This window comes from Hirundo rustica, chromosome 27 (assembly GCF_015227805.2).
Source record: "Hirundo rustica isolate bHirRus1 chromosome 27, bHirRus1.pri.v3, whole genome shotgun sequence".
NCBI lineage: Eukaryota > Metazoa > Chordata > Aves > Passeriformes > Hirundinidae > Hirundo > Hirundo rustica.
Genome location: NC_053476.1, coordinates 1,791,311 through 1,818,647, shown reverse-complemented (window position 1 = coordinate 1,818,647; position 27,337 = coordinate 1,791,311). Strand labels below are relative to the sequence as shown.

Below are 27,337 nucleotides of genomic sequence, written 5' to 3'. Positions count from 1 at the left end.
AAGGCAGCACAGCATGCTTGATGCCATCTGGAGAGTGCTGAGCAGAGTGGGATCTTTGCTCCCATCGATGTCCTGTTGACAGTCATGCTCTGATAGCCCAGGGTGTTGATGACAATCTTTGGTGTCCAGGAACACTGCTGGCACTTCCTCCTGTTTTGATGGTGTTACCACAAAAGCACCTCATCCTGGGCCTGACTTTTCAGAGACTGGAGGATGTGATAGGGTTGGCTACGACAAAGCCAACTTCAAATCTGGACCCTGCATGGACAGGTGTCACCGTGTCCTGCAGCACTTCAGCCATTCCCCTCCCTCAGATGATCCTGCACAGCCCCTTGAGACCCTCAGCCCACCCCTGATGCTTCTCCCTGCCTCCCTCTCTCCAGGAACTCTCCCAGGAAAAGTTGCATTCTCGAAATCCACAACATCAGAACAGCCAGGGAGAAGAAAGGATTGCAGGCAGACCTTTAAGGAAGACATGGGGATGCTGGAGATTGAAAAGTGGATATGAGCCAGCAATGTGTGTTTGCAGCTCAGCAACTCCATCAGGTCCAGGGCTGCACAAAGAGAAACATGGCCTGCAGGTAAAAGGAGAGGATTCTCCACTTCTTATCGGCTCTTGTTAAACTTCACCAGGAATGCTGAATTCATTCTGGAGTCCTCAATTCAAAGCATGCATGGATCTGTTAGAGCAGCTCCAGACAAGGGCTGCGAAAATGATCACACATTGCCCAAAAAGGCTTGAGGGAGATGAGGTTTATGAGGCAGGAGAAGGGCAGGCCCTGGAGAGACCTTAGTGCAGCCTTTGGGTAGGTAAAGGGGATGAATGAAGAAGCTGCAGAGAGACCTTTCCTCAAGGCCTGCAATAATTGGACAAGGAGCAAGAGTTTTAAACTGAAATAGGATAAATGCTGAAGGGACATAAGGAGGAATTTTACAGTGGTGAGTGAGATAAGAAACACTGGGAAACAATTCCAAGAGAATGATGGGGTGTCCCATCTTGGGAAGGGTTCAATGCCAGGTTTGCTCAAACCTTATGTGGTGCAGTGACAGATATCTGTGTCCACGGCAACAGGCTTGGACTAGATAAACATTAATGGTCTCTTCCAACCAAAGCCATTCTAGGATCCCATGGAAAGAGGGGTCTGTGAGAAGGCAGCCCAATGCACTCTGCCCTCCCTTTGAGAACATCCTGTGATAAGATGGGATCTGCCAGAGTCTGATGGGAATGCAGCACCTCTGTCTGGTCAGTGAAACATTGACTGCTGAGCACTTGTGCCACAGTGTTGAGCTGAGAAGGGAAAAGGGAAAGAAGTGCAAAGAGAGTGGCTGTTTGGACAATGTGGACAATGCAGGGAAATTCTATCCTGCCCCAAAGAGGCAGAAAGATTCAAAACCCAGAGGGTCCCTCAGTGCACACTGAGCACACGCAGTGCCAGCCTGTGATGACAGCCAGTGCAAAACCAGCCCCAACAACCCCTCCCAGAAACAGCCCTGGGCAACCTCTCTGCCCTGGGAGAGTGTCTGCAGGGCAAAGGATGACACAAAGGCATGGGCTGGGATGCAGCAGAATTTAATGAGTCAAAAGAGGGAGAAGAGGGGGATCCAGGAGGAGGCCACAGTGCAGGGAGCAGCTTAGCAGGGGAAGCACCTCGTGCCACAGAGGCCACTGCCCAAGCCAGAGAGGCCAAAGCCCCCAGAGTTGATGGGCACTCCCTGAGAGCTGAGGATGTTGCCAACAGCAGCAGAGGTGGAGGATCCCACGGCGGTGTTCTGAGGGAAGGAGCTGAGGATGGGGCCGGGCAGGGTCACCACCACGGGCGAGGGCTGGATGGCCACATGGGAGTCCTGGCACTGCCTGACACAGGGCTCATTGCAGCTGTTGGCCAGCGGGGTGGGGCCGCAGGGCTGGCAGGGCCGGCACGGGCTGTAGCAGGACATGTCTTGGGGCTGCACGTGCACCTGGCAGAGAGAGAAGAGCAGAGCAGACTGTTAGGGTTGTTTCAAGAGCAGCCTCACCACACCGTGAGGGAGATCCTTTCTCTCAGCCCCCATGAACACCAACAAGAAACCCAAAGGCAGTGATGACCCCACCCAGCCCACAGGTCAGGAGACACCCCGGTCTATGTCCAGCCTTTCTCCACAATACATCTGCCCTCTCCCCTGGTGAGCAGCCTCTAGACACAGCAGGGAGCAAGGAGCGAGGTATATGGTTAGAAGTCCCAGACAAGTACGAGGTGGAAGAGAAAAGGGAAGGAGGAAGGGCACAAGGAGAACCCAGAGGAAGACAAGAAAGGGCTCAAAACTCACCTTGTTCCCAACAAGATGGAGCTGAAGGAGTGGATGGGAGAGTGAGGAGAAGCTCCTGTTTTTATACTGCTCCGGCACTGCCCCAGGCCCACAGTCACTGCATATGGGCAGTAATTTTCCTACAGACTCATCTCCAAAGCAGACTGTCCTCCCATATGCCCCAGGTTGCGTTTTGGTTTCTGTCAACACTGCCATTTCATTTCCTCATTGCTGACATGGCCATTGGGCCACAGAGAGTCTTTTGAAGTGTTGGGGTGACAGGCCTGAGGCTTTCCCAAGCATGATCACGTCAGTACAGGCAGAAGATGTGCCCCCGTGTGCTGGAGAGGTCTGTGCAGGCAGAGCGCATGGCTGTGGGGAAATGTGTGGTGAGCGTTTTTACAAACCCCTGTGAGGAAACGTGGCTGTGTCTTCCCACCAGCGCAATGCCCTCCTGAGTACCTCAAGTCTTCCCTGAATGTGGGCATGCTGCATCCCTCTCCCTCCCTGCTGCCTCCCTGCTCAGGCCCGAGTCACTGGGCATTGCCTCTGTAGGCAGGTTTGTTACATCGCTGGTTTCAAACGGCTTTGCCCAAGGAAATCTTCTCCTTCAGGGAAGGCATTTCCTGGTTTATTTGGCAGAGTGGTCTCCTCTCATTGCCATCTCTGGGAACCCCAACCTGGGTTGTCAGCAGGCTTGTGGAAGGTGATTGTTGCCCTCTCTGTGATTTCTGAAGCCACCCTTTAGGGTTGGCCTCACTGTCCTCTCTGTCAGAGGGGTCTGTCGACTCTTGGGGCAGGACAATATTCCTGCCTTTCTTCTCACCCCACAGTGCGATTTCCTGCACATTTTGTGCCATAATCTGCAGGATACACAGGCATAGGCCACTTTTTCAGTACACATTGTCTGTCCTGCAAGCATCCCTGACCTTTGAGGAAGCTGACAAGCATCTCTCTCCCAGGGCCAGGATGGAGCTGCCCTTGCTGGAGGGGATTCAGCCCTGCCTTGGACCAGCCTGCAGACAGCACACACTCCTGGCCTGGCCTCACAGCAAGAGGCAGACACACAGCCAACCCAAAATTAGAGTGTGACTTGCCACTGTACTCTCCCTGAGAATTTGCCTACTGAAGGCGTTCCTTTGCCCTCCTGGGACGCGTCCCAGCTGCCTCCATGTCTGCGGGGCAGGGAGGTGCATCAGTCCTTGGTGTAGTCTCAGAGCTGGTTTTGTACCCAGGGCTTTTCTGAGTGTATTCCCTCTCTGAGCATCCCCAGGCACAAGGCACTGCAGGATCCTGCCAGGCCTCAATCCTTTGGGCAACTCCACTCCTTTTCTGGGAAGTTCATCTTCAAGCACTGGACTATCCCCACACACCACAGCTCCAGGCAGCTCCAAAGGCCATTGCCCTCAGCCTGACCTGCTTGGCAGCACTGGGGTGTTCTCAGCACTGACAGTGTGTTTTGAAAAACTGGGCAGGACACTGTGTGTCCCCTGGGTCAGGGTGCAAAGGCCGCAGCCAAAGCGCATCATGGGGTGAGGAGAGGAGAAGAAAGAGAGCCATGTCCCAGGAGCCAACATATTCCTCAGGTGTCAGAGGAGAGGAACCTGGGTCCGCAGGACTTGCTGTGTGAGCAAGGGGGTTTGAGAGGACAGTTCTCTCCGTCCACAAGCCTGCTGACAACACAGGTTGGGGTTCCCCAGAGATGGCAATGAGAGGAGACTACTCTGCCAAATAAACCAGGAAATGTCTTCCCTGAAGGAGAAGATTTCCTTGGGCAAAGCCGTTTGAAACCAGCGATGTAACAAACCTGCCTACAGAGGCAATGCCCAGTGACTCGGGCCTGAGCAGGGAGGCAGCAGGGAGGGAGAGGGATGCAGCATGCCCACATTCAGGGAAGACTTGAGGTACTCAGGAGGGCATTGCACTGGTGGGAAGACACAGCCACGTTTCCTCACAGGGGTTTGTAAAAACGCTCACCACACATTTCCCCACAGCCATGTGCTCTGCCTGCACAGACCTCTCCAGCACACGGGGGCACATCTTCTGCCTGTACTGACGTGATCATGCTTGGGAAAGCCTCAGGCCCGTCACCCCAACACTTCAAAAGACTCTCTGTGGCCCAATGGCCATGTCAGCAATGAGGAAATGAAATGGCAGTGTTGACAGAAACCAAAACACAACCTGGGGCATATGGGAGGATAGTCTGCTTTGGAGATGAGTCTGTAGGAAAATTACTGCCCATATGCAGTGACTGTGGGCCTGGGGCAGTGCCGGAGCAGTATAAAAACAGGAGCTTCTCCTCACTCTCCCATCCACTCCTTCAGCTCCATCTTGTTGGGAACAAGGTGAGTTTTGAGCCCTTTCTTGTCTTCCTCTGGGTTCTCCTTGTGCCCTTCCCCCTTCCCTTTTCTCTTCCACCTCGTACTTGTCTGGGACTTCTAACCATATACCTCGCTCCTTGCTCCCTGCTGTGTCTAGAGGCTGCTCACCAGGGGAGAGGGCAGATGTATTGTGGAGAAAGGCTGGACATAGACCGGGGTGTCTCCTGAGCTATGGGCTGGGTGGGGTCATCACTGCCTTTGGGTTTCTTGTTGATATTCACGGGGGCTGAGAGAAAGGATCTCCCTCACGGTGTGGTGAGGCTGCTCTTGAAACAACCCTAACAGTCTGCTCTGCTCTTCTCTCTCTGCCAGGTGCACGTGCAGCCCCAAGACATGTCCTGCTACAGCCCGTGCCGGCCCTGCCAGCCCTGCGGCCCCACCCCGCTGGCCAACAGCTGCAATGAGCCCTGTGTCAGGCAGTGCCAGGACTCCCATGTGGCCATCCAGCCCTCGCCCGTGCTGGTGACCCTGCCCGGCCCCATCCTCAGCTCCTTCCCTCAGAACACCGCCGTGGGATCCTCCACCTCTGCTGCTGTTGGCAACATCCTCAGCTCTCAGGGAGTGCCCATCAACTCTGGGGGCTTTGGCTTCTCTGGCTTGGGCAGTGGCCTCTGTGGCACGAGGTGCCTGCCCTGCTAAAGCTGCTGCCTGCACTGTGGCCTCCTCCTGGATCCCCCTCTTCTCCCTCTTTTGACTCATTAAAGTCTGCTGCATCCCAGCCCATGCCTTTGTGTCATCCTTTGCCCTGCAGACACTCTCCCAGGGCAGAGAGGTTGCCCAGGGCTGTTTCTGGGAGGGGTTGTTGGGGCTGGTTTTGCACTGGCTGTCAACACAGGCTGGCACTGCGTGTGCTCAGTGTGCACCGAGGGACCCTCTGGGTTTTGAATCTTTCTGCCTCTTTGGGGCAGGATAGAATTTCCCTGCATTGTCCACATTGTCCAAACAGCCACTCTCTTTGCACTTCTTTCCCTTTTCCCTTCTCAGCTCAACACTGTGGCACAAGTGCTCAGCAGTCAATGTTTCACTGACCAGACAGAGGTGCTGCATTCCCATCAGACTCTGGCAGATCCCATCTTATCACAGGATGTTCTAAAAGGGAGGGCAGAGTGCATTGGGCTGCCTTCTCACAGACCCCTCTTTCCATGGGATCCTAGAATGGCTTTGGTTGGAAGAGACCATTAATGTTTATCTAGTCCAAGCCTGTTGCCATGGACACAGATATCTGTCACTGCACCACATGAGGTTTGAGCAAACCTGGCATTGAACCCTTCCCAAGATGGGACACCCCATCATTCTCTAGGAAGTGTTTCCCAGTGTTTCTTATCTCACTCACCACCGTAAAATTCCTCCTTATGTCCCTTCAGCATTTATCCTATTTCAGTTTAAAACTCTTGCTCCTTGTCCAATTATTGCAGGCCTTGAGAAAAGGTCTCTCTGCAGCTTCTTCATTCATCCCCTTTACCTACCCAAAGGCTGCACTAAGGTCTCTCCAGGGCCTGCCCTTCTCCTGCCTCATAAACCTCATCTCCCTCAAGCCTTTTTGGGCGATGTGTGATCATTTTCCCAGCCCTTGTCTGGAGCTGCTCTAACAGATCCATGCATGCTTTGAATTGAGGACTCCAGAATGAATTCAGCATTCCTGGTGAAGTTTAACAAGAGCCGATAAGAAGTGGAGAATCCTCTCCTTTTACCTGCAGGCCATGTTTCTCTTTGTGCAGCCCTGGACCTGATGGAGTTGCTGAGCTGCAAACACACATTGCTGGCTCATATCCACTTTTCAATCTCCAGCATCCCCATGTCTTCTTTAAAGGTCTGCCTGCAATCCTTTCTTCTCCCTGGCTGTTCTGATGTTGTGGATTTCCAGAATGCAACTTTTCCTGGGAGAGTTCCTGGAGAGAGGGAGGCAGGGAGAAGCATCAGGGGTGGGCTGAGGGTCTCAAGGGGTTGTGCAAGATCATCTGAGGGAGGGGAATGGCTGAAGTGCTGCAGGACACGGTGACACCTGTCCATGCAGAGTCCAGATTTGAAGTTGGCTTTGTCGTAGCCAACCCTATCACATCCTCCAGTCTCTGAAAAGTCAGGCCCAGGATGAGGTGCTTTTGTGGTAACACCATCAAAACAGGAGGAAGTGCCAGCAGTGTTCCTGGACACCAAGGATTGTCATCAACACCCTGGGCTATCAGAGCATGACTGTCAACAGGACATCGATGGGAGCAAAGATCCCACTCTGCTCAGCACTCTCCAGATGGCATCAAGCATGCTGTGCTACCTTCTGGACTGTAACACAAAAAGAACTCTAACAAGGGAAGTGAAATACATGCAGATTGACCAAGATGGCTAATTGTGCATGAGGGCTGAGGACACAGGCTTGGTGACAACAGAGAAGGCTTTGATGGGAGAACTAAAAGTGTTCTTGGTGTATTCAATGGTTGCTGAATGGGATCAGGTAATTCTTGCAGGTAGAGAGAGGCAGAGTAATTTAGAAAGGTGATACTAAATGTGAGTAATCAATGCCGCATTAACATAATGAATGCAATGTTGACAGCCCTGGCAATACCACTTCCAGCAATGCCTGCCCAGAGCCACACAGCAACACCTCTCTCACTGGATGTGCTGGGTGAGCATGTGCAGGGGAAAGGATGACACAGAGGCACGGGCTGGGATGCAGCAGAGCTTTAATGAGCCAAAAGATGAGAAAGAAGTGACTCTGAGTGGTAGACAGAGCCCCAGTGCTCTATCCCTGGTCTTGTACCATCCTGGCAGTGCCTGGGTTCCTTCCCCAGGGCCACAGCCAGCAGCTTTAGCAGGGGAGGCACCTCGTGCCACAGAGGCCACTGCCCAACCCTGAGAGGCCAAAGCCCCCAGAGCTGATGGGCACTCCCTGAGAGCTGAGGATGCTGCCAACAGCAGCAGAGGTGGAGGATCCCACGGCGGTGTTCTGAGGGAAGGAGCTGAGGATGGGGCCGGGCAGGGTCACCAGCACAGCAGGCGGCTCAATGACAACGGTGGAGTCCTGGCACTGCCTGACACAGGGCTCATTGCAGCTGTTGGCCAGCGGGGTGGGGCCGCAGGGCTGGCAGGGCCGGCACGGGCTGTAGCAGGACATGTCTTGGGGCTGCACGTGCACCTGGCAGAGAGGGCAGGAGGAAGCAGAGCAAAAGGTGGGGGTGAGGATCAGCCTGTCACCCCACCATGACGATGGCCGTGTTTCTCTCAGTGCAAAAGGCTCCCCAAATCATGATAAAGTCCATAGACATCCCCACCTCACCAACAGCTCAGGACACACCTCAGCCAAGCCCCAGTGTCTGTCTCTGCTGCACCTTCGCCTCTTCCCCTCACCCATGGCAAGAAGCCCCTGTGCCCAGCTGAAGACAAGCAATGTGCTTAGAAATGCATTTGGAGGAGGACAAGGAGGAGGAGAAATGCTCCAAACTCACCTTCTTCCCAAGGAGCTGGAGACAGGAAGAGTGGATGAGAGAGTGAGGAGAAGGAGCCGCTTTTATACAGCTCCTGCACCGCCCCAGGCCCACAGTAGCTGCACAGGGCAACAATTTTCCTACAGACTCATCTCCAAAGCCAAATATCCTCCCGAATGCCACAGGGTGTGTTTTGGTTTCCATCAAGGCTGTCATTTAATTTCCTCGTTTCTGACATCCCCACTAGGTCATGAAGATCCCTTTCATGTTAAGGGATGAGAAGCCAAATGATTTTTCTGGCGGGAACACATGAGTAATGGTTGGACTCAATGGTCTTGGAGGTCTTTGCCAAGACCATTGCGCTTGAGATTCTGTGGTTGAATAATTCTCTGATCCTTGGCAGGAACCAAGTCTCAAACAGAGCCCTGTGCCTTTGGGCTCCTCTTCAATATCTGGGGGAGGTGTTGGGTGTCTGGACCGTTCCTTGTTCCTCCCTCTCTCCTCACCCTCGATGCCCTTTGGCTGCACAATGTGCAGCCTGACCTGGGTGACACACAAGCACAGGCCGCTTTTCCAATGCATGCTGCCAGGGCTGAGAACACAAGTGACATGTGAGGGAGCTGCCAAGCATCCCGTTCTCCCAGGGCCAGGATGGAGCTGCCCTTGCTGGAGGGGACTCAGCCCTGCCTTGCACCGGCCTGCAGACAGCACACACTCCTGGCCTGGCCTCACAGCAAGAGGCTGACACACGGCCAACCCAAAATTAGAGTGTGACTTGCCACAGGTAGGGAGAGTCTCTCCCTGGAGATTTGCCTACTGAAGGCAGTCCCTTGCCCTCCTGGGACGCGTGCCAGCTGCCTCCATGTCTGCGGGGCAGGGAGGTGCATCAGTCCTTGGTGCAGTCTCAGAGCTGGTTTTGTACCCAGGGCTTTTCTGAGTGTATTCCCTCCCTGAGCATCCCCAGGCACGTGGCACTGCACTTTCCCCAAAGCTCTCACATGCTGGGTGGATGGAGGAGGTTTCCTTCCCTCTCCAACGGTGCTGGGTTGTTCTCTAGGCTGAGGAGGCATTTGGAGCATTGGAAAGGGGTGGGCTTGAGTCCCAGTGCACTGCAGGAGCCACAGAGCTTTGGACCCCAGGATGTGTCCAAAGCAGTGGGGCAGTGTTTTCTGAGAGCCCTTCTTCCAGGTCCTGAGCCTCCAGGAGAGCTCCTGTCCACAGCCAGGTGTCTTTGACCAGGAGGATGTGTCCTTGTGTCCATTCTGTCACTCCAGCAGCATCTCAGACTGTTGTCCTGTGTTTTGCCTTGACTTTTTGTGGTTTTTTGAACCATAGGGCGCTTCTAAAATGCTGTCAGCTTTTCTGACCTCTTGCTGTTCACAGGTGCCTCTGAAGGCACATCTGACCTGCCAGGTGCCTGAGTGGGTGGAAGAGTTGGGAGTCCAGGATCTGTTCATCGCTATTCATATCCTCCCTGACCATCTCTTTCTCTTTGTCCTCAGCTGCATTCCCTGACTGTCAGCACCTCCCAAAGGGTGTTTTGAGCTCTTTTCACTGACACCAAAGCTCTTGTGTCCATCACCAGGTTGCACACACTCATGTCAGTCCAGTCTGTTTAAATGTTCCCACAGCTGATCCTCCTCCCCTGTTCTAGGGAAATTTTCCCTACCCCTGTGTCTGAGGAATACCAGGGCCCTTATCCTGTGACAGGAAGTGTTACCATTGAAGACCAAGGCCCAGAAGCCTTGGAGAAGCTTCCCCTTTCCTGTGAGCCCTGCCCCAGGCAGCCTCGGCTCAAGCCTCCCTTTTGCTGTTGCCCTGTGTGGAAGATGTTCTTGTTTGCCACCACAAGCTTTCCTGATTCAGCTCCAGCTGGGCTCTGGCTTTCCAACCCCAGCCCTGGAACACTCAGCCAGCCTGGCAAACGATCTGCATCAGCAAAGGGCATCAAGAGGAAGGGAGAGGAAAGCATTTTCTCTGCAGAAGCAGCGTGCAGTGGGCGTTGGAGTGGGGCGGGAGGGAGGAGAGAGCAGCAGGCAGGACGTGCTGCCAGGACAGGAGCCTTTGGGTGCTCTGCTGCTCCGTGCGGGGCAGGGCAGAGCTGGGGCTGTCCCTGCAGAGGCAGCTGCCAACAACGGCAGGGCACTGCCCTGAGCCAACATCCCCTGCCTGATGGGACCCTGTGGGATGGGGGCACATCCTGTGCCTGCACGGACACGCTCTGATCCCGGGTCTCCTCAGGCCTGGCACGGCACACGTGAAAGGAGCTGCAGCACAGACCAAGCATGTCAGAAATGAGGAAATTAAATGGCAGCCTTGATGGAAATCAAACCGCAATGTGTGGCGTTAGGGAGGATATTTTGCTTTGCAGGTGAATGTGTTGGAAAATTACTGCCTTTGTGCAGTGCCTGCGGGCCTGGGGCAGTGCAGGAGCGGTATAAAAGGGGGACCTTCTCCGCACTCTCTCATTCACTCCTCTCACCTCCATCTCCTTGGCATCAAGGTGAGTCCGAAGACTTTTCTTTTCTTCCTCCTTTGGGCTTTCTGATCACATTCTCTGCATTAATCTCATGTGGGTCCTTGAGAACAGCTTGTTATGGGAGAGGGAAGGGACAGAAGTTGTGTACACAGAGAGGCTGGGTTTTGTCTGAGATGTCTCCTGGCTTCTGGCATATGTGACTAAAACCCCTTGGCTTGTTCACTCATGAGGAGATTCTTGAACAACCAGTGAGGCTGTTGGGGCTCTCTAAGCAGCCTCCTGCTGTCTTCTCTTTGCTTTTCTCCATCATGGTGTGCCAACAGACTGCTCTGACATAGGCCTGTGTCTACTCTGCTTCCTCCTGCCCTCTCTGCCAGGTGCACGTGCAGCCCCAAGACATGTCCTGCTACAGCCCGTGCCGGCCCTGCCAGCCCTGCGGCCCCACCCCGCTGGCCAACAGCTGCAATGAGCCCTGTGTCAGGCAGTGCCAGGACTCCACCGTTGTCATTGAGCCGCCTGCTGTGCTGGTGACCCTGCCCGGCCCCATCCTCAGCTCCTTCCCACAGAACACCGCCGTGGGATCCTCCACCTCTGCTGCTGTTGGCAGCATCCTCAGCTCTCAGGGAGTGCCCATCAGCTCTGGGGGCTTTGGCCTCTCAGGGTTGGGCAGTGGCCTCTGTGGCACGAGGTGCCTCCCCTGCTAAAGCTGCTGGCCGTGGCCCTGGGGAAGGAACCCACGCACTGCCAGGATGGTACAAGACCAGGGATAGAGCATTGGTGCTCTGTCTACCACTCTGAGTCACTTCTTTCTCATCTTTTGACTCATTAAAGCTCTGCTGCATCCCAGCCCGTGCCTCTGTGTCATCCTTTCCCCTGCACATGCTCACCCAGCACATCCAGTGAGAGAGGTGTTGCTGTGTGGCTCTGGGCAGGCATTGCTGGAAGTGGTATTGCCACGGTTCTCAACATTGCATTCATTATGTTAATGCGGCATTGATTACTCACATTTAGTGTCACCTTTCTAAATTACTCTGCCTCTCTCTACCTGCAAGAATTACCTGATCCCATACAGCAACCATTGAATACACCAAGAACACTTTTAGCGCTCCCATCAAAGCCTTCTCTGTTGTCACCAAGCCTGTGTCCTCAGCCCTCATGCACAATTAGCCATCTTGGTCAATCTGCATGTATTTCACTTCCCTTGCTGGAGATCTTTTTGTGTTACAGTCCAGAAGGCAGCACAGCATGCTTGATGCCATCTGGAGAGTGCTGAGCAGAGTGGGATCTTTGCTCCCATCGATGTCCTGTTGACAGTCATGCTCTGATAGCCCAGGGTGTTGATGACAATCCTTGGTGTCCAGGAACACTGCTGGCACTTCCTCCTGTTTTGATGGTGTTACCACAAAAGCACCTCATCCTGGGCCTGACTTTTCAGAGACTGGAGGATGTGATAGGGTTGGCTACGACAAAGCCAACTTCAAATCTGGACTCTGCATGGACAGGTGTCACCGTGTCCTGCAGCACTTCAGCCATTCCCCTCCCTCAGATGATCTTGCACAACCCCTTGAGACCCTCAGCCCACCCCTGATGCTTCTCCCTGCCTCCCTCTCTCCAGGAACTCTCCCAGGAAAAGTTGCATTCTGGAAATCCACAACATCAGAACAGCCAGGGAGAAGAAAGGATTGCAGGCAGACCTTTAAAGAAGACATGGGGATGCTGGAGATTGAAAAGTGGATATGAGCCAGCAATGTGTGTTTGCAGCTCAGCAACTCCATCAGGTCCAGGGCTGCACAAAGAGAAACATGGCCTGCAGGTAAAAGGAGAGGATTCTCCACTTCTTATCGGCTCTTGTTAAACTTCACCAGGAATGCTGAATTCATTCTGGAGTCCTCAATTCAAAGCATGCATGGATCTGTTAGAGCAGCTCCAGACAAGGGCTGGGAAAATGATCACACATCGCCCAAAAAGGCTTGAGGGAGATGAGGTTTGTGAGGCAGGAGAAGGGCAGGCTCTGGAGAGACCTTAGTGCAGCCTTTGGGTATGTAAAGGGGATGAATGAAGAAGCTGCAGAGAGACCTTTTCTCAAGGCCTGCAATAATTGGACAAGGAGCAAGAGTTTTAAACTGAAATAGGATAAATCCTGAAGGGACATAAGGAGGAATTTTACGGTGGTGAGTGAGATAAGAAACACTGGGAAACACCTCCTAGAGAATGATGGGGTGTCCCATCTTGGGAAGGGTTCAATGCCAGGTTTGCTCAAACCTTATGTGGTGCAGTGACAGATATCTGTGTCCACGGCAACAGGCTTGGACTAGATAAACATTAATGGTCTCTTCCAACCAAAGCCATTCTAGGATCCCATGGAAACAGGGGTCTGTGAGAAGGCAGCCCAATGCACTCTGCCCTCCCTTTGAGAACATCCTGTGATAAGATGGGATCTGCCAGAGTCTGATGGGAATGCAGCACCTCTGTCTGGTCAGTGAAACATTGACTGCTGAGCACTTGTGCCACAGTGTTGAGCTGAGAAGGGAAAAGGGAAAGAAGTGCAAAGAGAGTGGCTGTTTGGACAATGTGGACAATGCAGGGAAATTCTATCCTGCCCCAAAGAGGCAGAAAGATTCAAAACCCAGAGGGTCCCTCAATGCACGCTGAGCACACGCAGTGCCAGCCTGTGTTGACAGCCAGTGCAAAACCAGCCCCAACAACCCCTCCCAGAAACAGCCCTGGGCAACCTCTCTGCCCTGGGAGAGTGTCTGCAGGGCAAAGGATGACACAAAGGCATGGGCTGGGATGCAGCAGACTTTAATGAGTCAAAAGAGGGAGAAGAGGGGGATCCAGGGGGAGGCCACAGTGCAGGGAGCAGCTTTAGCAGGGCAGGCACCTCGTGCCACAGAGGCCACTGCCCAAGCCAGAGAGGCCAAAGCCCCCAGAGTTGATGGGCACTCCCTGAGAGCTGAGGATGCTGCCAACAGCAGCCGAGGTGGAGGATCCCACGGCGGTGTTCTGAGGGAAGGAGCTGAGGATGGGGCCGGGCAGGGTCACCAGCACGGGCGAGGGCTGGATGGCCACATGGGAGTCCTGGCACTGCCTGACACAGGGCTCATTGCAGCTGTTGGCCAGCGGGGTGGGGCCGCAGGGCTGGCAGGGCCGGCACGGGCTGTAGCAGGACATGTCTTGGGGCTGCACGTGCACCTGGCAGAGAGAGAAGAGGGAAGCAAATCACAAGGAGTGGGTAAGGATCCAGCTGTCACCCACCATGAGCGAGCCAAGGCATGAGGTGGGAATGAGAGGTGAAGGCTGGTTCTGGAGGCACATGGGCTCCTCCCCTCACACAAATCCCACCAAGACCTCAAGCCCAGGGACATCCCCAACCAGCCCAAAACTGGGGCAATACTTCTGCCAAGACCCAGAAGTCACACACCTCCAGTCCTCTCCTCCTCTCACAAAAAGCATCTGCAAGGTCTTGCATGGGACAAAGTCACAGGTATGTGCAGAAAAATGTGCAGAGAAATCCCAGAGGAGAAGGAGAAATGGAGAATGGGCTTCACACTCACCTTGTTCCAAGGAGATGGAGGTGAGAGGAGTGAATGTGAGAGTGAGGAGAAGAACCTGCTTTTATACAGCTCTTGCATTGCCCCAGGCCCACAGTCCTGCACAAGGGTGGTAATTTTCCAAGAGACTCACCTCGAAAACAAAATATTCTGTGTAATGGCACAGATTCAGGTTATGTTTCCATCTACGTTGCCATTTCATTTCCTCATTTCTGACATTCTTGCCCTGCTCTGTAGGATCCTTTCATGTGCCACAATAAGAAACTAAAGAATATCCCAGGCAGAATCATGTCAGTTTGGCCAGAGGTGCTGGAACGGTCCCACAAGGGCAGGAGATGTTGGCTTGGGGCAGTGCAGTGCAATTGTTTGCAACTGCCTGTGAAAAAAGTGCCCCAGCCCTGCTCCCAGCAACATGTGTGATCACTGTTCCCAAAAGTTCCTCCTGCTTAGGGCTGTGTCAGTTGCTTCTCTCTCTTCCCTCTCTCTCCAAGGGTCACGAGCTGCAGCACCTCCAGGCACCTTGGCTGGGTCAATGTTCCATCTCTCTTCCTCTTGAAGCCCTTTGCTCTGGAGGGGATGTTTGCCAGGCTGTTGGAGTATCCAGGCTCAGCTTAGGAAAGCCAAAGCCCACCTGGAGCCCAGTCAGGCGAAACACATGGAGGGCAACAAGAAGGTCTTCAAGGAAAGGGGAGAATTGGCCAAAGGCAGCTCCAGTATTCAACAGGGCAGCTCCCCTGAAGGCAGGGACAATGTGCCTGGCAGAGGTACTCCAGGGGTTCTTGGACTTGTTCTTTACTGGCAGGAATTGCTTTCAGGAATTTGAGTTCCTGATGCGCCTCAGGTTGTCAGAATATGGGAAGACTTCCCACAGTGCAACAGGAAAAGTGTGGGACCATTTCAACTGTTTCACCTGACACAAGTGTGTCTGATTTGATGCTGTGCATGCAGGAGGGATAGCTGGTGTCAGGTAAAGGTCACTTTCAACTCCCTTTGAAATCACAGCTGTCACAAAAAGCATGTGAGCACTGGAAACGAGCTGGAGGACGTGGCCCTCACAAATTCTTCTGCCTGCAAGAAGGTGGCAAAATGTAGGTCTTGTACTGCAAAAGGAGGAACCCTTGAATCACTGGGCACAGAAGTCTGCTGTGATCTTACAGCCTTAAAACTCTGCTGTGCCGTGTGCCAGGGGCTGCTCAGGGAGGGGATGAGCTCAGAAAAGCCCTGGGTACAAAACCAGCTCTGAGACTGCACCAAGGACTGATGCACTTCCCTGCCCTGCAGACATGGAGGCAGCTGGGATGCATCCCAGGAGGGCAAGGGAATGCCTTCAGTAGGCAAATTTCCTGGGGTAGACTCTCCCCGCCTGTGGCGAGTCGCACTCTAATTTTGGGGTGGCTGTGTGTCAGCCTCTTGGCATCCCGTGTGCCGGCCCACGTCCCACACTGAATTCCCCTGCTGTCAGGGCAGCTCCACCACGCCCCAGTAAAACCATCTCTGAGCACTGGAGTACAGCTCCAGGCAGCCCCATGGCCATTGCCCTCTCCATGGCCTGGCTGTCAGCACTCCCTCAGCCCAGGGGGCTTGCAGCACTGTCACTGTGTTTGTGGAAAGAGTCCAGGTCTTTGACTCTCCTGCTTGCAGTGCCCAAAGCTGCTGCTAAAGCTCATGGTGGTATCAGGAGAGGTCCAAGGTTTATTGAGGAATCAAGGAATTTGAGAGAATAACATCATTCTGTGAGCCTAATGATAATATAGCTTGTGAAGCCCAAAGACTGTCACAAGGAGGGATGACTTTCAACTGCAATTGTTTCCTCAGAAGGAGATTTCCTTGAGTGAAGGCATCTGACCACAGCAGTGCAGCCCACCTGTCTAGAGAGGCACTGCCCAGTGGCTCCTGGCATGAGCAGGGAAGCAGCAGGGAGTGAGAGGGATGTGCTCCATAGTCTGGCACAGTGGCCTTTAGGTATCCAGCAGCCACTGCCTTGGTGGGAAGATGTGCACAGGGAGCTGAAAACAGATCTCCCCAGACCCCACCAGATCTCCCCAGACCTCAGGCTGCACAGGCCCCTCCAGGGAATGGAGCACATCTTCTGCATGTACTGATGTGTAACTGAGCAGGAAATCCTCGGGCTCCTCATCCAGGTACTTGAAAGGTGTCTCTGTGACCTGGAGGGTGAGTCAGAAATGAGGATATGAAATGGCAGTGTTGACGGAAACTAAAACACAACCTGGGGCATTAGGTCAAATATTTTGCTATAAAGATGAGTCTGTTGGAAAATTGCTGTCCTCATGCAGTGACTGTGGGCCTGGGGCGGTGTTGGAGCAGTATAAAAATGGGCCCTTCTCACCACTCTCTCATCCACTCCTCTCTTCTCCATCTCACGGGGAACAAGGTGAGTTTAGAGCCATTTCTTCTCCTAATTCTCCTTGTCCTTCTACTCTTTCCACATAATCCTCTTTGAGACTTCTCACATTGCCAAGACCCAATATTGGTTTTTGAAGATGCTTACCATGGGAGAGGGAAGGTTTACCATGGGCGAGGGAAGGTTTACCATGTAAAAGGATGAATATAGAATAAGGTATCTCCTGAGCTATGGGGCGGTTGCGTTCCTCAATGGACTTGATTATTCGTGGTGGTGCTCCTAGGGGCTGAGAGAAAGGATCCCCCTAATTTTGGGGTGACAGATTGTACTTCAAACCCCTCTCATGCCTTGATTCTCTCTTCTCTCTCTGCCAGGTGCACGTGCAGCCCCAAGACATGTCCTGCTACAGCCCGTGCCGGCCCTGCCAGCCCTGCGGCCCCACCCCGCTGGCCAACAGCTGCAATGAGCCCTGTGTCAGGCAGTGCCAGGACTCCCATGTGGCCATCCAGCCCTCGCCTGTGCTGGTGACCCTGCCCGGCCCCATCCTCAGCTCCTTCCCACAGAACACCGCCGTGGGATCCTCCACCTCTGCTGCTGTTGGCAGCATCCTCAGCTCTCAGGGAGTGCCCATCAACTCTGGGGGCTTTGGCCTCTCAGGCTTGGGCAGTGGCCTCTGTGGCACAAGGTGCTTCCCCTGCTAAAGCTGCTCCCTGCACTGTGGCCTCCTCCTGGATCCCTCTCTTCTCCCTCTTTTGACTCATTAAATTCTGCTGCATCCCAGCCCATGCCTTTGTGTCATCCTTTGCCCTGCAGACACTCTCCCAGGGCAGAGAGGTTGCCCAGGGCTGTTTCTGGGAGGGGTTGTTGGGGCTGGTTTTGCACTGGCTGTCAACACAGGCTGGCACTGCGTGTGCTCAGTGTGCACTGAGGGACCCTCTGCGTTCTGAGTTTCCCTGTCCCAATGGATGTGAAAGGAACGATAAAATCCCAGAATGGGTTGGGTTGGAAAGGACTTTTAAGATCAAACAGTCTCACCCCCTTGGCATGGACAGGGACACCTTCCACTATCCCAGATTGCTCCAAGCCCCATCTACCTTGGCATTTAACACTTCCAGGGATCCAGGGCCAGCCGCATGTTCTCTGCACAACCTGTGCCAGGGTCTCACCACCCTTATAATAAAGGATTGCTTCTTGGTATACAATCTAAATCTCCTCTAAGTCAACGTGAAACCACTCCCCCGTGTCCTGTCACCACATATTCTTGTAATTCTCCAATTCTCCCCAGTCCCACTGGGAAGGCAGATCTGGAGAAGAGCTGCTCAGGGCTGACTGGGTTAAACACAGCCACACAGGCCCACGGCTGGAGCATCTCCTCCTGGCCGTGTCCGTGCCCTGTCTGTGCCCAGGCCACCCTGGCAATGTTTCTGGGGAGAGGGAGCCTGGACAGACATCAGGCAGGAGCAGAGGCAGTTGGTTGTCAAAGGGCTGAGGGTCTCAAAGGCTGCCCAGGAGCGGCTGAGGGAGCAGAGTGGCTGAAGTGCTGCAGGACACAGCTGGGCCCAGGGACACTGGTCCCCACAGAGCCCTCATGACAACCCACTTGGGGCCAAGCAGCCCTGTGTCCCCACTCCTCCCTCAGACCCTGGCAAACAGCAGCCCCAAAGCAGCCCCAGGGAAAGGGGTTTTTGGAGTCACCTGTCCTGGGTGACAGTGTGGCCTGGAACCAAACTATGTATTCTCCTCCCACTGACATCATCCCTGATGAACAGTTAATGGTGGCTCATTTGCAGCAGCAGCCCTGTGCACACCCAACCCCTCAGGCAGCAAGCTGGGTGTTAGAGAAGGGAGAGAGTGCAAACCCTGCAAGGCAATGGGTTTTTTTGTCTTCACAACTGACTCAACTGTGACAGCCACAGCCACCCTGAGGAGGACATCTCAGCTAAGGGGCCATCATGGGCTCCATGGCCCTAGCAAGAGTGGGCAGCTGCAGTGACAACAGGATTACATCCTCCCATTGTGAAACTCCCTGCCCTGGGGGCGGTACCACCTGAACGCGACTGGGTATCACCTGGGGCTTTGGGGATTTGGAACAACACCAGTGACTGACACAGGCAGAGTAGGGCCAAGTTTCCAGGACCACTGCTCTGGACAAGACTGCAACCATCACTGAGTCAGACTGAGGCCACCACCCTGACCAACAGGCTGCTAGGTTGTGCTCTGACTTTGTGGGTTTAAGCCAGGTTTTCTGTATCATTGCGTTTCTAGTAGTCTTTCTATTAAATGTTAACTCCAACCTGAAAACTCAAGGTATTGGTGTGGGGTTTGTTCCTGCCACTGGTTTACTTTCAAACCAGCACATCACCCCGTCAGAACAGGGACGATTGCCCCGAGTGTGCCCTGACACCGAGGGCTGCCACCAGCATCCTGGGCTGTGCGAGCAGGAGTGGAACCAGGAGATGGGTGGGAGCGACGATGCCGCTCTGCTCAGCGCTCCCCTGGTGCCATCCCCCGTGCTGGGAACAGGCTGTAACGCAGGAACAGCCTGGAGCAAGGGGAGAGAGTTTGGTGTAAGGTGGCCAGGATGGTGTGGAGGTTGGAGCACTTGGCTGGAGAGAAGAGGCTGAAGGCCCAGGAAGCATAGGGAAGCATTGCTGAGTGTAGGGAAGAGAATGCTTTAGGGGAGACCAACAATCATCTTTCCCATCATTATGATCATTGAAGAGCATTGGGCCATGCTGCCCAGCCCCAGGTCAGTAGAGAAACTTAGAAAACAGTGTTACCTATTGCATGAGTAAGAATATTTAAATTGAGCCTGTGTTAACACCTTGTGAACAACCATTGCCCAAAATCCCCTTCCACAACCATCCCTGAGCAACATCTCCCTTTCTGGGCATGTTGGGAGCGGATCTGTTGGGGAAAAAATGAGAGGAAACCATGGGCTGCAATGCAAAAGAACTTTAATGAGTCAAAACAGGAAAATTAGGTCAACCCAAGCTGAGACACCAATGCAGAGTCCACCAGGGCCAAACAAGAGTCTGTTGTTCTCCAAGATGAGTTTTCCAAGCAGGTCCCCACACAGGGGTGGAAGCTGCAGGTTCTCCCTGGATGGCTGTGTGGGGCTCAGAGGGGAACAAGGACACAGGAGGGAAAGGAGGGAGTGGCAGAGGGCAGAGGCAGGGATGGGCTGTGCTTCCCAAGAGTCCTTCTGCAAGGGCTGCTGGGGTTGCTCAGCCCCTCAGGAAGCAACAAGCCCACGCTGCGTCCCCAGGGCGGTTCCATCCTGGCAGTGCCTGGATTCCTTCCCCAGGGCCACGGCCAGCAGCTTTAGCAGGGGAGGCACCTCGTGCCACAGAGGCCACTGCCAAAGCCAGAGAGGCCAAAGCCCCCAGAGTTGATGGGCACTCCCTGAGAGCTGAGGACGTTGCCAACAGCAGCAGAGGTGGAGGATCCCACGGCGGTGTTCTGTGGGAAGGAGCTGAGGATGGGGCCGGGCAGGGTCACCAGCACAGCAGGCGGCTCAATGACAACGGTGGAGTCCTGGCACTGCCTGACACAGGGCTCATTGCAGCTGTTGGCCAGCGGGGTGGGGCCGCAGGGCTGGCAGGGCCGGCACGGGCTGTAGCAGGACATGTCTTGGGGCTGCACGTGCACCTGGCAGAGAGGGCAGGGGGAAGCAGAGTAGACACAGGCCTGTGTCAGAGCAGTCTGTTGGCACACCATGATGGAGAAAAGCAAAGAGAAGACAGCAGGAGGCTGCTTAGAGAGCCCCAACAGCCTCACTGGTTGTTCAAGAATCTCCTCATGAGTGAACAAGCCAAGGGGTTTTAGTCCCATACGCCAGAAGCCAGGAGACATCTCAGACAAAACCCAGCCTCTCTGCGTACACAACTTCTGCCCCTTCCCTCTCCCATAACAAGCTGTTCTCAAGGACTCGCATGAGATTAATGCAGAGAATGTGATCAGAAAGCCCAAAGGAGGAAGAAAAGAAAAGTCTTCGGACTCACCTTGGTGCCAAGGAGATGGAGGTGAGAGGAGTGAATGAGAGAGTGCGGAGAAGGTCCCCCTTTTATACCGCTCCTGCACTGCCCCAGGCCCGCAGGCCCTGCACAAAGGCAGTAATTTTCCAACACATTCACCTCCAAAGCAAAATATCCTCCCTAACGCCACACGTTGTGGTTTGATTTCCATCAAGGCTGCCATTTCATTTCCTCATTTCTGACATGCTTGGTCTGTGCTGCAGCTCCTTTCACGTGTGCCATGCCAGGCCTGAGGAGACCCGGGATCAGAGCGTGTCCGTGCAGGCACAGGATGTGCCCCCATCCCACAGGGTCCCATCAGGCAGGGGATGTTGGCTCAGGGCAGTGCCCTGCCATTGTTGGCAGCTGCCTCTGCAGGGACAGCCCCAGCTCTGCCCTGCCCCGCACAGAGCAGCAGAGCACCCAAAGGCTCCTGTCCTGGCAGCACGTCCTGCCTGCTGCTCTCTCCTCCCTCCCGCCCCACTCCAACGCCCACTGCACGCTGCTTCTGCAGGGAAATGCTTTCCTCTCCCTTCCTCTTGATGCCCTTTGCTGATGCAGATCGTTTGCCAGGCTGGCTGAGTGTTCCAGGGCCGGGGTTGGAAAGCCAGAGCCCAGCTGGAGCTGAATCAGGAAAGCTTGTGGTGGCAAACAAGAACAGCTTCCACACAGGGCAACAGCAAAAGGGAGGCTTGAGCCGAGGCTGCCTGGGGCAGGGCTCACAGGAAAGGGGAAGCTTCTCCAAGGATTCTGGGCCTTGGTCTTCACTGGTAACATTTCCTGTCACAGGATAAGGTCCCTGATATTCCTCAGACACAGGGGTAGGGAAAACCTCTCCAGAGCAGAGGAGGAGGATCAGCTGTGGGGACATTTAAACAGACTGGACTGACATGAGTGTGTGCAACCTGGTGATGGACACAAGAGCTTTGGTGTCAGTGAAAAGAGCTCTAAACACCCTTTGGGAGGTGCTGGCAGTCAGGGAATGCAACTGAGGACAAAGAGAAAGAGATGGTCAGGGAGGATATGAATAGCAATGAACCGATCCTGGACTCCCAACTCTTCCACCCACTCAGGCAGGTCAGATGTACAGGCACCTGTGAACAGCGAGAGGTCAGAAAAGCTGGCAGCATTTTAGAGGCACCCTATGGTTCAAAAAACCACAAAAAGTCAAGGCAAAACACAGGACAACAGTCTGAGATGCTGCTGGAGTGACAGAATGGACACAAGGACACATCCTCCTGGTCAAAGACACCTGGCTGTGGACAGGAGCTCTCCTGGAGGCTCAGGACCTGGAAGAAGGGCTCTCAGAAAACACTGCCCCACTGCTTTGGACACATCCTGGGGTCCAAAGCTCTGTGGCTCCTGCAGGGCACTGGGACTCAAGCCCACCCCTTTCCAATGCTCCAAATGCCTCCTCAGCCTAGAGAACAACCCAGCACCGCTGGAGAGGGAAGGAAACCTCCTCCATCCACCCAGCATGTGAGAGCTTTGGGGAAAGTGCAGTGCCACGTGCCTGGGGATGCTCAGGGAGGGAATACACTCAGAAAAGCCCTGGGTACAAAACCAGCTCTGAGACTACACCAAGGACTGATGCACCTCCCTGCCCCGCAGACACGGAGGCAGCTGGGACGCGTCTCAGGAGGGCAAGGGAATGCCTTCAGTAGGCAAATCTCCAGGGAGAGACTCTCCCTACCTGTGGCAAGTCACACTCTAATTTTGGGTTGGCCGTGTGTCAGCCTCTTGCTGTGAGGCCAGGCCAGGGGTGTGTGATGTCTGCAGGCCGGTGCAAGGCAGGGCTGAGTCCCCTCCAGCAAGGGCAGCTCCATCCTGGCCCTGGGAGAACGGGATGCTTGGCAGCTCCCTCACATGTCACTTGTGTTCTCAGCCCTGGCAGCATGCATTGGAAAAGCGGCCTGTGCTTGTGTGTCACCCAGGTCAGGCTGCACATTGTGCAGCCAAAGGGCATCGAGGGTGAGGAGAGAGGGAGGAACAAGGAACGGTCCAGACACCCAACACCTCCCCCAGGTATTGAAGAGGAGCCCAAAGGCACAGGGCTCTGTTTGAGACTTGGTTCCTGCCAAGGATCAGAGAATTATTCAACCACAGAATCTCAAGCGCAATGGTCTTTGCAAAGACCTCCAAGACCATTGAGTCCAACCATTACTCATGTGTTCCCGCCAGAAAAATCATTTGGCTTCTCATCCCTTAACATGAAAGGGATCTTCATGACCTAGTGGGGATGTCAGAAACGAGGAAATTAAATGACAGCCTTGATGGAAGCCAAAACACACGCTGTGGCATTCGGGAGGATATTTGGCTTTGGAGATGAGTCTGTAGGAAAATTGTTGCCCTGTGCAGCTACTGTGGGCCTGGGGCGGTGCAGGAGCTGTATAAAAGCGGCTCCTTCTCCTCACTCTCTCATCCACTCTTCCTGTCTCCAGCTCCTTGGGAAGAAGGTGAGTTTGGAGCATTTCTCCTCCTCCTTGTCCTCCTCCAAATGCATTTCTAAGCACATTGCTTGTCTTCAGCTGGGCACAGGGGCTTCTTGCCATGGGTGAGGGGAAGAGGCAGAAGGTGCAGCAGAGACAGACACTGGGGCTTGGCTGAGGTGTGTCCTGAGCTGTTGGTGAGGTGGGGATGTCTATGGACTTTATCATGATTTGGGGAGCCTTTTGCACTGAGAGAAACACGGCCATCGTCATGGTGGAGTGTCAGGTTGATCCTCATCCCCCCCCCTTGTGCTCTGCTTCCTCCTGCCCTCTCTGCCAGGTGCACGTGCAGCCCCAAGACATGTCCTGCTACAGCCCGTGCCGGCCCTGCCAGCCCTGCGGCCCCACCCCGCTGGCCAACAGCTGCAATGAGCCCTGTGTCAGGCAGTGCCAGGACTCCACCGTTGTCATTGAGCCGCCTGCTGTGCTGGTGACCCTGCCCGGCCCCATCCTCAGCTCCTTCCCTCAGAACACCGCCGTGGGATCCTCCACCTCTGCTGCTGTTGGCAGCATCCTCAGCTCTCAGGGAGTGCCCATCAACTCTGGGGGCTTTGGCCTCTCTGGCTTGGGCAGTGGCCTCTGTGGCACGAGGTGCCTGCCCTGCTAAAGCTGCTGGCCGTGGCCCTGGGGAAGGAACCCAGGCACTGCCAGGATGGAACCGCCCTGGGGACGCAGCGTGGGCTTGTTGCTTCCTGAGGGGCTGAGCAACCCCAGCAGCCCTTGCAGAAGGACTCTTGGGAAGCACAGCCCATCCCTGCCTCTGCCCTCTGCCACTCCCTCCTTTCCCTCCTGTGTCCTTGCTCCCTTGTGAGCCCCTCACAGCCATCCAGGGGAGAACCTGCTGGCCCTCTCTGGATCAGGGAGATGGACACCTGCTGCCATCTCTGCCACAGCCGTGTGATGGAGATTCTAAGCTGACCCTGGTGCTCTTTGCACTGAGGCCTGCACTCAGAGTGACCTTGTTCTCATCTTTTGACTCATTAAATTTCTGTTGCATCCCAGCCCACGCCTCTGTGTCATCCTTTCCCTGTTGTCGGTGTCCCAGGATTCCCAGGGGGAGAGGTGTTGCTAAGGGATGTTCTGTGCGACAGATTCAGGAGAAGGTGTTTGCATCCCTTTTAAGATGCTAGAGTTGAACTTGCTTTATTGTGGTATTGCTGCTTTCTATCCTTCTTCACGTGTCGGTGTTACGACCCACAGCAGAAGGTGAGGGGAACTCAAGTTCTTGTTAATACATCCCTTGAGGTTGATTGGAGAGAACTGACACAGAATGATTAGTGTTGATAAACACACACAGAAAGTTTGTTGTAGAATAATGTGATTGCACAGGAAAACACATCTGTGGCCATTTTGGTTATTTAAGCAATACAACAACATTGAAAGCATTGCAAGATGAAAATGCAACCTCATCACCCAGGGACATGCACAAGGCAAAGGAAAGGAAGAGAGATAAAGAGCAAGATTGTGAAGATCTCTGCAGCCACAGGCCCTGTTGTGAGACTTGGTTGCTGCACAGTCTTGGTCAAAGTGGTGGCAGACCGGACTTGTCAGGTGATGGAGGAAGTCTCAAGGAAGTGGTGGGAGAAAATCCCCAGGAAAATCCACAAAACATAAAATCTATTTGGTTTCTGTTCACTCATTTTCAGGTGGGGACTCCCAGATTCCCCCTCTGTAAGGGAGAGCTTCACACTGGATCATGTAATGTTGTGGATCATGGGACTCTTCAGGGGCCTTCTAAGACAACACAGCTGCCCATCACACCCAGCACAGTTGCTTTGTTTTCGGCCCAAAATGGCCCACCAGCAGAGATGAACACTGTCAGGCCACGGGTGAATGTCCTGGTGCTTCCCCTGGGGGCAGTGAGGCAGCCCCACAGCCCAGTGGTCTGTGAGATGGGGGCAGCTTAGAGTGACAAGAGGCAGCCACCTCCTATCTCATTCAAAGCCCATCATCACCCTCAGTCTTACTAGATCAGAGGCTGGCCATTACACATCCAGAGCTCACCTCCCCCAGTTCACCAAAGCACCCTGAATATTTGGAGTCATTATCCCTTAAGTCTTCAGTGTTGAACAGCCTGCAGATGGATTGAATGAACCAAACCTTGTCAGTGACCCTGTCTACTCCAAGGATGATTTTATCTCTCTGACCAAACCATTCTTGTTTCCATGCTCAGCAATCCCTGGGCCTAAGTCAAGTGCTCTGACCTCCTCACCATCCCAGCCACCCTGCACCAAACTCTCTCCACTTGCTCCAGGCTGTTCCTGCATTACAGCCTGTGCCCAACACAGGAGATGGCACCAGGGGAGCGCTGAGCAGAGCAGCATCATTGCTCCCACCCATCTCCTGGTTCCACTCCTGCTTGCACAGCCCAGGATGCTGGTGACAGCCCTTGGCATCTGTGAGCATCACTGACATGGACAATGCAGTTGGGTGCACCCTCACAGCACTTTGTGAAGTGGTTTATTTGCCATAGGGGCCTTTTGTCAAGGTGATGATCTTGGGGGTCTTTTCCAGCATTAGTGATTTGTGACTCAGCAATGACATGAAGCTGAGGGGAGCAATAATTACACTAGATGGGAGGGTTTAAATCCACAGGGATCTTGAAAGACCTCAGGAACTGTCCCACAGGGAACTTGGGAACTTCCACAAAGCCAGGTGCAAAGTCCTGACACTGCTTTGGGGCAATCTCAGAGACATCAATAGGGACTGTGAGGCGGGTGGAAGGAGAGCTGCCCTGCAGAGAAGGGCTGCCAAGATGGTCACACTGATGCATCTCTCCTGCTCCGAAGGGCAGCTGAAGCAGTTGAGGTTTTTCACTCAGGAGGAGAGCAGGATCTGGGGAACCTTAGTGCAGCCTTTCAGTACATCAAGGGGTGGTGTAAGGCAGCTGGAGAGAGACATATCGAGTGATTGGACGAGGGGAAGGAGTTTTAAACTGGAATAGGCTAGCTGGAGCTGAGATACTGTCTATAGCAGGAGGGTAAGACTAAATAATCTTTAATAATCTCTTCCAACAAAACCTGTTCTGTTATCCCATGATAGCACGGGTTTGTGAGAAGGCAGCCCAATGCACTCTGCCCTCCCTTTCAGAAAACTTTCAGATCCATGGGATCTGCCAGAGTCTGATGGGAATGCAGCACCTCTGTCTGGTCAGTGAAACATTCACTGCTGAGCACTTGTGTCACAGTGTTGAGCTGAGGAAGGAAAAGGGAAAGAAGTGCAAAGAGAGTGGCTGTTTGGACAATGTGGACAATGCAGGGAAATTCTATCCTGCCCCAAAGAGGCAGAAAGATTCAAAACCCAGAGGGTCCCTCAGTGCACACTGAGCACACGCAGTGCCAGCCTGTGATGACAGCCAGTGCAAAACCAGCCCCAACAACCCCTCCCAGAAACAGCCCTGGGCAACCTCTCTGCCCTGGGAGAGTGTCTGCAGGGCAAAGGATGACACAAAGGCATGGGCTGGGATGCAGCAGACTTTAATGAGTCAAAAGAGGGAGAAGAGAGGGATCCAGGAGGAGGCCACAGTGCAGGCAGCAGCTTTAGCAGGGGAGGCACCTCGTGCCACAGAGGCCACTGCCCAAGCCAGAGAGGCCAAAGCCCCCAGAGTTGATGGGCACTCCCTGAGAGCTGAGGATGCTGCCAACAGCAGCAGAGGTGGAGGATCCCACGGCGGTGTTCTGAGGGAAGGAGCTGAGGATGGGGCCGGGCAGGGTCACCAGCACGGGCGAGGGCTGGATGGCCACATGGGAGTCCTGGCACTGCCTGACACAGGGCTCATTGCAGCTGTTGGCCAGCGGGGTGGGGCCGCAGGGCTGGCAGGGCCGGCACGGGCTGTAGCAGGACATGTCTTGGGGCTGCACGTGCACCTGGCAGAGAGAGAAGAGAGAAGCAAATCACAAGGAGTGGGTAAGGATCCAGCTGTCACCCACCATGAGCGAGCCAAGGCATGAGGTGGGAATGAGAGTTGAAGGCTGGTTCTGGAGGCACATGGGCTCCTCCCCTCACACAAATCCCACCAAGAGCTCAAGCCCAGGGACATCCCCAACCAGCCCAAAACTGGGGCAATACTTCTGCCAAGACCCAGAAGTCCCACACCTCCCAGTCCTCTCCTCCTCTCACAAAAAGCATCTGCAAGGTCTTGCATGGGACAAAGTCACAGGTATGTGCAGAGAAATGTGCAGAGAAATGTGCAGAGAAATCCCAGAGGAGAAGGAGAAATGGAGAATGGGCTTCTCACTCACCTTGTTCCAAGGAGATGGAGGTGAGAGGAGTGAATGTGAGAGTGAGGAGGAGAACCTGCTTTTATACAGCTCTTGCATTGCCCCAGGCCCACAGTCCTGCACAAGGGTGGTAATTT

At 54.2% G+C, this 27,337-nt stretch overlaps 9 protein-coding genes across 9 annotated transcripts; 4 read left to right on the top strand and 5 right to left on the bottom strand.

The window, feature by feature from the left end:
* Nucleotides 1–1,632: 1,632 nt before the first annotated feature.
* Nucleotides 1,633–2,379, bottom strand: LOC120763788 (feather keratin 1-like). The gene is made up of 2 exons (XM_040087351.1): nt 2,308–2,379; nt 1,633–1,940 (listed from the first exon to the last, which is right to left on the bottom strand). Exon 2 carries the CDS (start codon nt 1,936–1,938, stop codon nt 1,633–1,635), a length of 306 nt encoding a protein of 101 aa, XP_039943285.1. The 5' UTR covers nt 1,939–1,940; nt 2,308–2,379.
* Nucleotides 2,380–4,559: 2,180 nt separating this feature from the next.
* LOC120763811 (feather keratin 1-like) lies at nt 4,560–5,306 on the top strand. Its single transcript, XM_040087378.1, has 2 exons — nt 4,560–4,631; nt 4,999–5,306. The coding sequence occupies exon 2, from the start codon at nt 5,001–5,003 to the stop codon at nt 5,304–5,306; it is 306 nt and encodes a 101-aa protein (XP_039943312.1). The 5' UTR covers nt 4,560–4,631; nt 4,999–5,000.
* A 2,161-nt stretch (nt 5,307–7,467) lies between these two features.
* Nucleotides 7,468–8,177, bottom strand: LOC120763831 (feather keratin 1-like). The gene is made up of 2 exons (XM_040087409.1): nt 8,105–8,177; nt 7,468–7,775 (listed from the first exon to the last, which is right to left on the bottom strand). Exon 2 carries the CDS (start codon nt 7,771–7,773, stop codon nt 7,468–7,470), a length of 306 nt encoding a protein of 101 aa, XP_039943343.1. The 5' UTR covers nt 7,774–7,775; nt 8,105–8,177.
* Nucleotides 8,090–11,266, top strand: LOC120763598 (feather keratin 1-like). Its single transcript, XM_040087056.1, has 3 exons — nt 8,090–8,146; nt 10,455–10,586; nt 10,940–11,266. Exons 1-3 carry the CDS (start codon nt 8,090–8,092, stop codon nt 11,264–11,266), a joined length of 516 nt encoding a protein of 171 aa, XP_039942990.1.
* Nucleotides 11,267–13,427: 2,161 nt separating this feature from the next.
* LOC120763597 (feather keratin 1-like) lies at nt 13,428–14,194 on the bottom strand. The gene is made up of 2 exons (XM_040087054.1): nt 14,117–14,194; nt 13,428–13,754 (listed from the first exon to the last, which is right to left on the bottom strand). Exons 1-2 carry the CDS (start codon nt 14,192–14,194, stop codon nt 13,428–13,430), a joined length of 405 nt encoding a protein of 134 aa, XP_039942988.1.
* A 574-nt stretch (nt 14,195–14,768) lies between these two features.
* LOC120763808 (feather keratin 1-like) lies at nt 14,769–17,176 on the top strand. Its single transcript, XM_040087373.2, has 3 exons — nt 14,769–14,877; nt 16,408–16,505; nt 16,850–17,176. The coding sequence occupies exons 1-3, from the start codon at nt 14,769–14,771 to the stop codon at nt 17,174–17,176; spliced, it is 534 nt and encodes a 177-aa protein (XP_039943307.2).
* Nucleotides 17,177–19,799: 2,623 nt separating this feature from the next.
* On the bottom strand, nt 19,800–23,218 carry LOC120763596 (feather keratin 1-like). Its single transcript, XM_040087053.1, has 3 exons — nt 23,083–23,218; nt 20,480–20,577; nt 19,800–20,126 (listed from the first exon to the last, which is right to left on the bottom strand). Exons 1-3 carry the CDS (start codon nt 23,216–23,218, stop codon nt 19,800–19,802), a joined length of 561 nt encoding a protein of 186 aa, XP_039942987.1.
* Nucleotides 22,875–23,587, top strand: LOC120763809 (feather keratin 1-like). The gene is made up of 2 exons (XM_040087374.1): nt 22,875–22,947; nt 23,280–23,587. The coding sequence occupies exon 2, from the start codon at nt 23,282–23,284 to the stop codon at nt 23,585–23,587; it is 306 nt and encodes a 101-aa protein (XP_039943308.1). The 5' UTR covers nt 22,875–22,947; nt 23,280–23,281.
* Nucleotides 23,588–26,519: 2,932 nt separating this feature from the next.
* LOC120763805 (feather keratin 1-like) lies at nt 26,520–27,299 on the bottom strand. Its single transcript, XM_040087370.1, has 2 exons — nt 27,222–27,299; nt 26,520–26,834 (listed from the first exon to the last, which is right to left on the bottom strand). Exons 1-2 carry the CDS (start codon nt 27,297–27,299, stop codon nt 26,520–26,522), a joined length of 393 nt encoding a protein of 130 aa, XP_039943304.1.
* Between the last annotated feature and the right edge of the window lie 38 nt (nt 27,300–27,337).